The following is a 14133-nucleotide window of genomic DNA, read 5'->3' as shown; positions in this document are numbered from 1 at the left end:
GCATTCTGCTCTTCCACAAGGAGCATATTGTCACACAAAGTAGTTTTGTTCAGTGTCAGAAACTACAGTGGCAATCAGTGACGTAACGAAACTGGAGGGTGCCCCTATGCAAAGAACATGGAGGAGCCCCCTCTCCAGACTCACTCAGGGCAGGTGCTGTGCTGAAGGGGCCCCCAGGAGGGCGGCTGCGGGGCCTTCGTTATGCCGCTGGTGGCAACGTGTGCTTTAAGAGTTCAAAAACTTTTTGGGGGGGGTTTTGCCAATGTTTGTTACAATGTTGAGGGCCTGGTAGCTCCCACAACAATAAAGTGTTACAAAAGCCATGTCAAAACAAGACACGCATTGATGAAGCTAAAAGACTTATAAAAATATGTCAGATCAGTTGGCTTTGTCAGTGTTTGTTTATTTTCATGCTTCCCATAATCGTGTTGAAAATGGTTACACTGATTTTCCATTAGAAATATTTTTGGGAAATACTAGCATGCATCAACACATTTTACTAAATGACACTTCATTTGCATATAATCAGAGAGCATTCTGGGAGCATTATACTTAGCCTAAACTTTTACAACATGTGTGTACACGTTTTGTTTTTTTTGTACTGGAACCAACGTCAGTAGTGAAGTGTGACCTTAAAACATTTATTTACAGCACTCACCCTAATAATGAAGGCTTTCAAATAATGAACCATAAATACAAGTTCGAACAGCATTATCTTTTGGAAACACATTACCTCAACTGCAGAGAGTTCCACTCTCTGTAAACAGGCAGCCAAAGGGGTTGTGCTGCAGGGGGTTGGGCCTACTTGTCCCAAGGACAAAGTAAACATAAAAACTTGTTGCCCTTGACCCCAAACAAGATGTCCCGGGCGTCAGGTGATAGGAATTCCACATCCCTGAGGACAATACTTTTGATGATTTAAAAAAATTCTTCCAATTTACATTCTAAAATAAAACGTGGATGAAGTGCCAAAAATAATAATTATTTCAAAAATCTTGGACACAGATGACGATATGGACAAATCCGACATGGCTGGTGACAATGATGCTATCGCTTCCCCTCCTCCTTCTAGGAAAAGCAAATTAATCAACCTTGATCCTTTTCTTTCCAATACCATTAAGGATTCCGAAGGGGTTCCTATGTTTGACGTTTCCCTCATTCACCACCCTAATTATACAGAGAGGTTACCGGCCTCCCATGCTGGGGAATATATTTCTTCTCGCCTTCATCTCCCATTAGACAAACACGAGCAAAACTAAAATCTGAATGTATTAGACCTTCTGTACCTTCCAACATCACTGTTACTCCTTCTATCGACCAATTCCTAATTACTTTTTTCTCCAAATTTGGAAAAGATCTGCAGAAAGGTGTCAACATACTGGTCAACCTGCCTGGATAAGTTATTTGGATGTGGTGGGCCCACTCGCACATATTTTTGATTTGGCTGAATCAGCTGGATTGGACAATGCCCACATCAGTCCTTCAGACCTATTTTTATGGATTCAAAGAGCATTTTCTTTATTGGGCAATGGCAACTAGGCTATTATCCATGAAGGAAGGAAAGGTTTATTATTATTAAAATTAGACCTGAAACTCGCCAATCTAGCCACCCTCGATCCTGTTATACAAGCAGAAGGTCAACTCTTGGCGACTCATTCTTCTAAGACCTCAGTCACGACATCACAACATCTTCGTCCATTGACAAGGCACAGCAATCTTTAAAAAAGGTCTTCAATCACCAGGTTTTTGCACGGGCCGGTAGAGGCAGGATCAGCTTTACAGGCTGTGCCTACCGCAACCAGGGATGGAGAGGCTCCTTCAACACAACCTACAACGTCCAGTTCTATCCTCAGAGGTCCAGAAGATATCATGGCCATGGACAATGGAATTTCAAGTCCAATATTTTCCAAGGTAAGCCTTTTTTCTGGCCTTTTCATAGGGAGCCCTTCTTCTATATTTTCTATCAAAATGGTAAACAATTACAACAGATCCTTGGGTTCTAAATACAATACAGGGATAGCTCATAGAATTCTATTCTCCTCCATTTCAAAATGTCTTTCCTCCCCCTCTAAAGTTTTCCCCGGAAATGACCAATCTCATATATTTAGAAATGTAATCCCTTTAAAAAAAAGAAGAATGCAATTCAACTCTCTCTTCCGGATCCCATAAGTTTCATCTTTCTTGTACAAAAAAAACACAAAAAGCTAAGACCTGTGAACAATCTCAGATGATTGGATGATGAGACTAGATTTAAAAGATGCTTATCTCACGATACCCATTCATCCATCTCACAGGAAATATCTTCAGTTCCAGTGGCAGACAAAAGCCTATCAATTTTCCTCCCTTCCTTTGGCTCCCTGGTATTTCACGAAGATACTGAAGCTAAGATTCATACTATATCTAGACGTTATTCTCCTAATGAGTCAAATTGTTCAAATGCTTTACTCCCAATACTTTACTCCCATCTTAAGCTCACTTCTTTCAGATCTGGATTTTGTGATAAACTCTGAAAAATCAATAATGATTCCCACTCAGCAAATAGAGTTCCTAGGTTTCTTAATAGATTCCTCTACTTCTACCCTTCACCTTCCCATTTCAAAGGTAAGTTTAATCAAAAAAGAACCCCTGGACACCCTCCTCAAAGATCAAATCCCCCTCAGATCCCTTGCAAGAATCGCAGGTCTTCTTTCTTCCTCCATCCAAGCAATATTTCTGGACCCCCTTCACTATCAGGCTCTACAACGTTTAAAAATTCTCCATCTACGCAAAGGTTTAGCCTATTCTGACCTCAAAGTTAGACACAGAGTCCCGTCTAGAGCGTCAATGGTGGATAGACCATTTAGACGCCTGAAACGGCAAGACCATCTTTGCCTCAGCACCTGATATTGTATTAAAATCAGATGCAAGCCTGACGGGCTGGCGCGCCCACTGTTGACCAATATCGACTGGCGGTACATGGTCCATAGAGGAGTCGAAATTGCACATCAATTGTTTAGAGATGCTTGGAGGCTCCTTTGCAATCAAAAGCCTTGCAAAACACAAAGCACAATGTTCTATTCTTCTCTGCATGGACGTCTCTGCTGTCCACTACATCAATCACCTTGGGGGTACCAAATCAAAACCTTTGGCAGAGTTAGCAAAGAGCCTATGGGAGTTCTGTCTCTCCAACATAATTTCTCTCGAAGCAGAGTATCTTCCAGATATTCAAAACTCCATTGCAGACTGGCACTCCCACCATCTCAAACACTCAAGCGATTGGAAACTCCATTCTTCGATATTTCAAATTGTGATGGGCAAATGGGGCCCCTTCAACACAGATTTCTTTGCGTCTTGCCTAAATTCCAAGTTACCAGGCTTCTTCCATTGGTGGCGAGATCCCTTAGCGCGAGCAACAGATGCTTTTTTGCAAGACTGGTCCAATGCAATCAATTGTGCTTTTCCTCCTTTTATCATGAACAGAGTATTGGGCCAAGTCAGACGTCAAAAAGCTACTTTGGTCATAGTGGTCCCCTTCTGGCAATCTCAAGTCTGGTTTCCCTCTCTTCTCGAACTAACAATGGACTTCCCAGTCCTTCTGCAGTCTTTTCCTTACCTTCTTCCTGATCCATCAGGATCTCCCCACAACCTTGTAATCAACAATTTCCTAACACTCTCAGCTTGGAAAGTTTTAGGTCTTCCCAACACGGCATCTTCATTTTGTCAGAAGCTTCAGAATTCATTAACAACACCAGGCCCCGGGAATAACCAAGGCTTATAAATCAGCATGGGCTTTATGGTCACGCTGGAGTGTGGGAAGATGCATCAGTTCTTTTTCAATGGATATAATCTATGTCATTAATTTCCTAGTTGCAGAAGCTAGCTCAGGTAAGTCCTACAGAACCATCAATATATACAGATCAGCAATCTCCATGAATTATCATTTTAACAATGACAAACCTCTGGGAGAACACCCATTAATCTGTCTTCTATTGAAGGGAGTAAAACGTTCCAAACCTCCTCCTCCAAAATATACAAAACTACGGGATGTAACTTGGTATTCGCTTTGTTTATTTCTTAGCCTGGAAATGCAGATCTTTCCTTGAAAATGCTTTTGCACAATTGTCTATGTTGTTATGTCTTACTTCTATGAAACAATTGTCAGATGTCAAATCATTAGATGTATCTTTTCGTCTGTGTACTCCTGCAGGGGTACTGTTTTATGTTAACAAAATGCACTAAAACCAATTTACATACTGTGCAGGTGCAGTGAGTAAAGCCCACCCCTCTTGTGTGCTGTTCAAGTGTAGAGCCCAAAGACCACAGTTTTCTTCTTTAAGTCCTTAATTTAAGACACCACTCGTTGTGAGTGCTTTAAATGAGGTTTAAAATCCTTCTCGTTCTTGCACGGATGGCTTTCCTCTAGCCACCATGAGGCTTGTGGCTAAGGGAAGTGTGTGCATTGCCTTAACCACTTCTGTGCCAGGGACGTAATGGTTAAAGCGATCGGGCTGCAGAAATGCCCACCACTAGCCACCAGGGCACCCTTTTTATATTTACTTATAAGGGGAGTGGCCCCTTGGGCAGGGCCACTTCCCAAGTGGGGCATTTTTTAATTAGGCCTTTTCCGTCCCCCCGGGGGCAGATCGGCCTATTTTAATTAGAGGGATTTTTATTTTTTTAATAAGTGGGGAGCAACCCCTTGGGCAAGGGTCGCTCCCCTGGGAGGCAAATTTATTTTAGGCCATTTTTGCCCCCCCTCCCTTGGGGGCAGTTCGGCCTATTTTAATTAGGCCGGTCTGCCCCAAAGAGGGGGCAGAAACCACTAGGCACCAGGGCTTTTTTCTTTCTTTTTTTGTTTACAGATGGGAAGTGAATTTATTTTAGGACATTTCTGTCCCCCTCGGGGGAAGATCAGCCTCTTTCTATTAGGCCGATCTGCCCCCAGAAGGTGTTGTAACAAAACAGAGAAAGAAAGAGAGAAATATTTTTTTTCCCTGGGGTGGGGGCCCATTACTGTTGCCCATTTCTGCCCCTCTTGGGGGCAGATCAGCCTATCCTTTTAAGGCTCACCTGTCCCCAAAGGGGGGGCAGAAAGCCCAGCAGAGACCAGGGAAGAATTGTTTTAAAAAAAAGAGGGTGAGGGTGTGGCCATACCCCCACCCCAAATAAATGGGGACAAAGTTGTTCTGCCCACCAGTGGACAGATGAGGCAATTACCCCCGATCCTCTCCCGGGGTGAGGGGCAGAAAGCTACTAGATGCCAGGGAATTAAAAAGAAATAAAAAAATAGTGGGGTGGTAGCTATCAACCAGTATGGGCATGGTTATGCCCCCACCCCAACTGAAGGGGGTAACAGTCTTTCAGCTCTCCCACCGCAAACTAAAAGATCTTAGCCAAACGGCAAGCAAGATGACATTTGATTATTTTTGGATTTTGGTTTTACATTTGTCCCACTCTCAAAAGCGTCCCACTTGGAATGGTGAGGGCTGCACTTTTTGGACTTTTGGATGCTGCCATGTAGAAAAATCTACAAGACCTAGACACATCTGAAAACGAAACATCTGAGTGAGTCCAGGGTGGTGTGCTTCACATGCACCCCACACCATTTTCTTACCCACAATGCCCTGCAACCCACCAACTTTGCTGGAAATCACACATTTTTGTGATGGAACCTTCCGGAATCCACAAACTTCCTACCACCCAGCATTGTTGTATCTAAACTGATAAAGATTCTGCCCTACTTGTCAGCCTAAAAACGTTTCTTTTTCCAAACTGCCCTTTTGGACCCACTTTGGTTCCCCCTCAATTGCGGTATGTTTTTGGCTCTTCCCTGTCATAGGCACTTGGCCCACCTACACAAGTGAGGTATCATTTTTATCGGGAGATTGAGGATAACATTGGGTGGTAGGAAATTTGTGCCAGTGTGGTGCACGCACACAGAAATGTGGGGAAAATGTGGTTTATTTTTTTTTTAGCTAAATTTGAGGTTTGCTGAGGATTCTGGGTAAGAAAACCCTTGGGGATCCACACAAGTCACACCTCCCTGGTCTCCCTCGGGTGTCTAGTTTTCAGAAATGTCTGGATTTGGTAGGTTTTCATAGATGACTGCTGAGCCCAGGACCAAGAACTAAGGTGCCCCTCCACACCACCACAAAAACAGGTAGTTTTGTATTTGATAATTTTGATGTGTCCATGTAGTGTTTTGGGGCATTTCCTGTCACGGGCACAAGGCCTACCCACACGAGTGAGGTACCATTTTTCTCAGGATATGTGTGGGAATGCATAGTGGAAGGAAGTTTGTGAATCTCCTCAGATTCCAGAACTTTGCAGCACCGAAATGTTAGGAAAAAGTGTTTTTTGCCAAACTTTGAGGTTTGCTAAGGATTGTGGGTAACAGAACCTGGTGAGAGAGCCACAAGTTACCCCATTCTGTGTTCCCCTAGGTGTCTAGTTTACAGAAATGTCTAGGTTTGCTGGGTTTTCCTATGTGCCGGATGAGCTAGAGGCCTAAATCCACAGCTAGGAGGCACTTTGCAAAAAACAGGTCGTTTTTCTTTGGGAAACTGTGATGTGTCCATGTTGTGTTTTAGGGCATTTCCTGTTGCGGGAACTAGGCCTCCCCACAAAAGTGAGGAACGATTTTTATCGAGATACTTGGGGGAATGCTGGGTGGAAGGAAATTTGTGGCTCCTCTCAGATTCCATAACTTTTTAATCACCGAAAAGTGAGGGAAAAGTGTTTGTTGCTATATTTTGAGGTTTTTGCAAAGGATTCTGGGTAACAGAACCTGGCAAGAGCGCCACAAGTTACACCATCCTGGGTTCCCCTAGGCGTCTAGTTTTTAAAAATGCACAGGTTTGGTAGGGTTCCATAGCCCGATAAGCTAGAGGCCAAAATCCACACCTAGGCACTTTCTAAAAAAAAATGTCAGATTTCAATATAAAAATGTGATGTGTCCATGTTGCATTTCCTGTTGCGGGTCCTAGGCCTACCCACACAAGTGAGGTACCATTTTTTTGGGGGAGGCTTGGGGGAGCACAGAATAGCAGAACAAGTGTTATTGCCCCTTGTCTTTCTCTACATTTTTTCCTTCCAAATGTATGACAGTGGGTAAAAAAGATGTCTATTTGAGAAATGCCCTGGAATTCACATACTAGTATGGGAACTCCGGAATTTAGAGATGTGAAAATAACCACTGCTTCTCAACAACGTATCTTGTGCCCATTTTGGAAATTCAAAGATTTCCTTGCTACCTATTTTTCACTCTTTATATTTCACCAAATTAATTGCTGCATATCAAGTATATAGTGAAAACCCACTGCAAGGTGCACCTCCTTTATTGGCTCTATATATCCCCGCAACCAGAAGAGTCCAGCAGACATAACGTGTATTGCTTTCAAAAATCTGCCATAGCTGTAAAAAGTTATAGAAGAAAACGTGAACAGAAATTGCTCTTTTTTTCACCTCAATTTCAATTTTTTTTTATTTTAGCTGTTACTTTCAGTAGGAACACTTTGAAGGATCTACACAAATGACCCCTTGCTGAATTCAGAATTTTGTCTACTAATCAGAAATGTTTAGCTGTCCGGATCAAGCATGGGTTTCACACTCATTTCTGTCACTAACTGGAAGGAGGCTGAAAGCCCAAAAAATAGTAAAAATGGGGTATTGTCCCAATAAAATGCAAAAATTGTGTTGGAAAATGTGGTTGTCTGATTCAAGTCTGCCTGTTCCTGAAAACTGGGAAGATGGTCATTTTAGCACCTCAAACCCTTTATTGATGCCATTTTCAGGGGGAAAAACGTAATCTTGTTTCTGCAGCCCCTTTTCCCATTTTGTTTTAAAAAAATGACATTTTCGCTGTATTTTGGCTAATTTCTTGGTCTCCTGCAGGGGAACCTACAAACTCTGGGTACCTCCAGAATCCCTAGGACGTTGGGAAAAAAGGACGCAAATTTGGGGAGGGTAGCTCATATGGACAAAAAGTTATGAGGGCCTAAGCGTGAACCCCCCCCCCAAAAAAAAATAGCGGGGGGGAAAAAGGCTCAGCACAGGGGGGAAAGGTCTGGCAGAGAAGGGGTTAACTCGAACTTCTGCCTCTGATGTATACCCGATAGAAATGGCGTATCTATTCAAGAAATGTCCTCGTCTAACTACAGAGGGGGGAGAGAGGAAGCTAATGCATTCAAGTGGTATCCACTTTAAATCACAGGGCATTAGAATTAATAATCATGACGAGACGAACTATACAAGGCATTATAATGTCAGACATAACACAAAATAAACATGGAAATATCACACATAAGCAAACTGAAAACCTGGTAGCTATTTACACGCCTCTGAACTCATCCTTATGTCAGAGGGTCATTCTCCTTGAAATTACCTTCACCTTCCAAACAAGCAAACGCCTCACGTAGGCCACAAGGGGATTATCCGCCCTGAACACCTCGAAACGTCACCCTTTAAAGAACTCTTAAACATCTCTGTCCAATTCAACAGAGCTACACATCAGTACCACTCGCTCTCACATTCCTAAAACGCTCATAGGGTTGAAAACTGTATCTAACATGTCGTTTGACAACCAAGTTTCTTACTGAAGCACATACATACACACATACACTTTTAGCAATAAGTTAAGACAACGTTTAAGCTACTGAATGACAGCTATCAAACTGTCTTTTAGATTTGAGCATACTCTTTCCAAGGTACTGCAGACTGTTAAACTAAGAATAGCGTAACAGAGGAGGCCATATTGTTGAGGGTTTCTGCCAAGTGCTAAACGTTAAAAGACAAGAAAGAATAAATATGAAAGCCTTATGTATGCACAACGCTTAACCATTACGAACAATGTCAAACTCTGCTACCTCTAGAGTAATAACAAATAAGCATTCTACGAGCAAAACTATTAGATGGTATGCTTACCGAAAAAAGGGTCAAAATACAGGGACTCTCAAAATCTAATCTCAACCTGTTTTACTCACACGAATACAAAATAAAACTTTAAAGTGAACCTTTTTAAGTTAGATCCTGCTATGAGTACCGGGACTCTTGCTATTCCAAAAAGCACTCTCTTATTTAGCAATATAGTCCCTTTTTCATTTCAATTAGTTTGTACCATGCAAGGTGACACAAGTGACATAGGGGAAGCGATGCACTCGAAAGTCTGAATTCATCTAAGGGCATGTTATAGGCACGATGCGCAGCCGCTTGCCTTTACCTGAGGAGCTGCCAGATGGTCCCACGGACTCCGCCGTGACCGGTGACCTGGCCCCAGGCGCGCCGCAAAACCTGGAGGTACTCTGCCATCTTTGCTGTTGAAATTAACCGGTGAGCTGTGCAGCTGAGTAATTTGTCCCTGCCGAGACGTGTGTAAACAGTTCCGGGGCAATACAGTTCCTAGAAGTCGATATTCCAACCACCAGTGGGCGCTCTATCCGCTTCTACAATCACAGTCAGTGCTCGCGGAACGAGAAATCAAGTGAAATATAAGCATTACGTTTTGGGTATTATTATTTACTTTTAAAATTCAAAACATCGCTTCTAAAAGTAACTGGCACCCATCTTTAAATTATAAAAATGAAAACATACTTCTCACTTGCCACCTCGTAGTTTTATAAATAGCGTTTAACTATGTTAGCAGGTTTGCGAGACACGCAACAGTCCACTTGAAAATGTATTTTGGAGGTGCTGGTTCTATTAAAAAAATAAACAGGACTAAATGCAGCAACGGTTTATACCTTTTTAAAGTAGTGGAGCGAAGTGCCGCTCCATTTCGCAAAAAAAAAAAAAAAAAACACCCCTCCCTCAGTCACCCCAACGTAAACCACCGCTCCGCCCTAAAGCCCAAATAACACCATAACACAAACACTACACGTATATTCACTACACACGTACATAACACTACACGCATGCATTACACAAGCATTACACATAAAAAAAGGCACTTACCCAAGGGCTACATGTCCTCCTCTGTGTGATTCTGCTCCCCTAACAAATCCAGGCGCTGCTCTCATGCTATTAACCAGCATGAAAGAAGTGCCTGGATTGGATGGAGCGTCCTGGCTAGACGCTCCTTCAGGCCCTGAAGGCCTGTGTCTGGTCTCTACCCAGCTGTCTTAGACAGCTCAGTGGAGAGCTTCAAAGTGCACAGGTCACTTTAGCCAGCACAAAGCAGACGGCCAAAATGACATGGAGCGTCCCTGACAGGCACTGCTCCAGTCCACTGCTGCCGCAAGCAGAGTCAGTCCTCTGTTGCCGGCAGCAGAGAACATGTCCAGCATGTTTCTGGGCTGGTGCACGCTGCGGTGGGACAGATAAAATGGCAATTAAATCTTTTCATTGCCATTCTATTTTTTTCCTGCACAGCTCACAGCAGGAGGGGGTGGCAACGATCCCCCGCATTTGAGAAGAAACCACCATTGACTAAATGATGTGTTTAAATTCCTATTTGGCAAATATATCGATTAATATAAATAAAGATTTACTTTTAACAACAATCAAGTAAGCATTCATGTACACATGTAAGGACATTTATGTACGCCATAGGGATAGTCATGTGATCAAGTCAGAAGTGTAAGAGTACAGCTCTGTCTGGTCCGCACTGATTTTTCGCCTTTGGATCATCTAGTTTTTGACCTTTTACTGTGAGGGAGCCTCATAGTACGGGACTCGCCCACAGCAAACATATGGTAAAATAGACTGCGTGTGTTTATTGCCACCCTTGTTAAGCAAAGGTTGCGGGGAAGCTGCAAGGGTAGGCGGCCCCGGGCTGGTTACATATGATCATGTTTGCACATGTGTATGCACCTGTGTGAGGGCTGCACAGGGAGGATTCCTGGCGCGTGCAGCCCAAGAACTACGCTTAGGAAGCCTGGCACAGAATGGACCATGCAGAGTGAATGGTGATCTGGAGTAGGCCTTATGAGATAGGTGTACACATGTGAGGGATAATCAGTGTGCTTACTGCCTTCATTGTAGTGACACTCCAGAATATGTCAATGGGAAAGGCTGGCCTAGAGTGCAACTCCAGTTTCCTAGGGTCCACAGACTCCAGAGTCGCACCAATGTACACTGTAACCTGGAATAAAAGAATAATGCAGTAGGTTGCAAAAGCATATTTGTACAGCTTATGGGTCATCCAGGAATGTCATATTTCTCTGATTCACCTCCATCTTAGGGCCAATTACTGCTCTGTCCAGCTGCAGGAGCAGGGCCTTGCATCAATCAGCCAGCTGTCATTCCATGCCAGGAACGAAGCCTGAGAGGCCCTGCAGGAAAGGGCCTTTTTTGGCATGGTTACCCCCCACACTTTTTTGCCTGATATTGATGCTGACTTGATTGAGAGTGTGCTGGGATCCTGCTAACCAGGCCCCACTACCAGTGTTCTTTCCCAAAACGCTACCATTGTTTTCACAATTGGCACATCCGTGTAAAAGGTACCCATGGTACCAAGGGCTCTGTGGCCTGGGAAAGTCACTAAGAGCTGTGGCATGTATTATGCCACCCTGAGGGACCCTTCCCCAAGCACATGCCCACTGCCATTGCACTCTGTGTGTGCTGGTGGGGAGAAAAAGATAAAGTCAACATGCACCCCTCCCAGGATTCCATGCCCACAAACCGCTGCCTGTGGCATAGGTAAATCACCTCTCTAGCAGGCCTTACAGCCCTAAGGTAGGGTGCACTATACCACAGGTGAAGGCATAATTGCATGAGCAATATGCCCCTACAGTGTATAAGTCCATTCTTAGACACTGTAAGTGCAGCGTGGCCATACTGAGTTTATGGGCTGGGAGTTTGTCATTACGAACTCCACAGCTCCATAATGGCTTCACTCAAATCTCAGGACAATAAACCTGCACAGCTGCCAGCGTTGGATTTATTGAAAAATGCACCCAGAGGGCATCTTAGAGATGCCCCCTGTATTTTAGCCAAACTTCTAGTGCAGGACTGACTGGCCTGTGCCAGCCTGCCACTTCCAGACAGGTTTCTGGCCACATGGGGTGAGAGCCTCTGTGGCCAGAAACAAAGCCTGCACTGGGTGGAAGTGCTTGACACCTCCCCTCTGCAGTAACCATAACACCTTGCTGTGAGCCCTCTTGTTACAGAGCCCCAGGGCACTCCAGCTAGTGGAGATGCCAGCCCCCTGCACAAAGCCCCACTTTTGGCAAGGAGTGACCCCTTCAGCTAGAACCACCCCTAAGGTGTCCAGAGCTGAAGTGACCCCCTCCTTGCAAAATCCTCCATCTTGGTTTGGAGGGCAGGGACCAATAGGGTTAGGTCGTTTTCCCCCTCCCCAAAGGGAGTGGACACCGGAAAGGGTGTAGTCACCCTCAGGAACACTAGCCATTGGATACTGCCCTCTGACCCCTGTAACACCCCTAAATCCAGGATTTGAGGGCTTTGAACCTAGCCCATTAGATTCCTGGTGACCTCAAGAAGATGACAAGAAGAAAGAAGAAGAACTGCTAAGCTGACCCCCAGCAGAGAAGACTGAAGGCACCAACTGATTTGGCCCCAGCCCTACAGGCCTGTCTCCAGCTTCTAAAGCCCTGCTACAAAAAGATGATACATCCTACAGGACAAGCAACCTCTTAAAAGCCTCAAGAGGACTGCCTTCACCCGTGAGACCAAGATCTCCCATGGACAGCGGCCCTGTTCAGAAAGAAATTCCAGCAAAGGACTCCAGAACCACCCCAGATTGGCGAGTCTTGCTCACTCTGCACCCGAAGCCCATGCCCCGTGTCCAGAGGGCCCAACGGACTAGAGCTGGTCCCCAGGCAATTCTGACCTAGTGTCCGCCCTGGGTTGACCCCTCCTGTCCAACACAACGACGCCTGCAGAATAAATCCGGAGGACCCCCTGACCGCAAGAGAACCAGACGAAGACTTCCGACGTCTAAAGGTACACCTGCAGCCCCCTGGCCTAGGGGAATCCGACCACCAGTCCCAGCAATGTTCAGCAGGCAGCCCTCCTCCTTGTCAAGTGTGTGGTTTTCCAGAACCGACCCCCTGGACCTAGCCTGCAGGATGTTAGTGGCCCGACGTCTCCCAATTGGAAAGCATTGGGAGCCAGACGCTGTGTTTGCACCCTGCACCCAGCTGCCCCTGTGCCGCTGAGGGTGTTTGTTTGGTGCTGACCTGTGCCCCCCAGTGCTCACCTAAACCCCCCCGGTCTGCCCTCTGAAGACACAGGTACTTACCTGCAAGCAGGCCAGATTTGAATGCCCCCAGTCTCCATAGGACTCCATCATCTTTGGCCTCTTCACCTGGCCGGCCCCGTGTTGCTGGTGGTGAGTGTTTGGGGTTATCTTGAACCCCAAACTGTGGACATCCTAACCCCGGGAGACTGGAATTGTAAGTCTTGTACTTACCTCAAAAACTGTTCTTCCCCCCAAGACTGTCTTTGAAAATTGCACTGTCAACTTTAAACAGATATTTGCTATTTTCTTGAAAACCATTTAACTTGCCAAATTGAAACAAGGTGGTATTGATACAAATGTTGGATACTTACTTGCAAATATACTTACCTGCAAACTGAATCTTGTGGTTCTAGAAATAAAGTAACAAATTATATGTTTGCTATATAAAAACAATTGGCCTGGAGTTAATCATTGAGTGAGCTTCATTTATTGCCTGTGTGTGTGTACAACAAATGCTTTGCGCTACCCTCTGATAAGCCAAACTGCTCGACCACACTACCGCAACAGAAAGCATTAGTATTATCTAATTTAGCCTCTGTTAAGCCTCTGCGGAACCCCTGGGCTCTATGCACACTATATCCCATTTTGAGATAGTATATAAGGAGCCAGCTTCCTACATTGGTGGCAGAGGTGGGATCTATTTTGCTGGACTAATCAGCCAATACCTGATCACATGACTAAATTACAAAATTGCCTTTAGTAACTGATTTTTGAATTTGGCAAATTTTTCAAATTTTTTAAAAGTCCTGCTGGGGTCTTGCTTAAGTCCCCTGTAGCATTGCTTTTTAGATTTAAAAGTTACTGTAGTTAAGGGTAAGTAGTAGAAGTAGGTTTTAGTTCCTAAAAGTAATCCCTAACTTTAGTAAAATAATGAGCAGCTCCGAGGACATGGTTGTGGAGCTCAACCTCACACCTCACCTCCAACTAGGGATTGGAGAGTTAAGGTCCCTCTGCAG

At 44.5% G+C, this 14133-nt stretch overlaps 1 protein-coding gene across 1 annotated transcript in view; it reads right to left on the bottom strand.

The window, feature by feature from the left end:
- The window catches only part of NDUFA12 (NADH:ubiquinone oxidoreductase subunit A12), a 119550-nt gene extending 110126 nt beyond the window's left edge, over positions 1–9424 (bottom strand). The window contains exon 1 of the mRNA XM_069229108.1: positions 9197–9424. Coding sequence (XP_069085209.1) covers positions 9197–9285 — 89 coding nt within the window. The 5' untranslated portion in view covers positions 9286–9424. The remainder of the gene's footprint in view (positions 1–9196) is intronic.
- Between the last annotated feature and the right edge of the window lie 4709 nt (positions 9425–14133).

This window comes from Pleurodeles waltl, chromosome 4_1, assembly GCF_031143425.1.
Source record: "Pleurodeles waltl isolate 20211129_DDA chromosome 4_1, aPleWal1.hap1.20221129, whole genome shotgun sequence".
Lineage (NCBI taxonomy): Eukaryota > Metazoa > Chordata > Amphibia > Caudata > Salamandridae > Pleurodeles > Pleurodeles waltl.
Note: the sequence above shows the minus strand (reverse complement) of the source record. Positions and strands in the feature narration are given on the sequence as shown.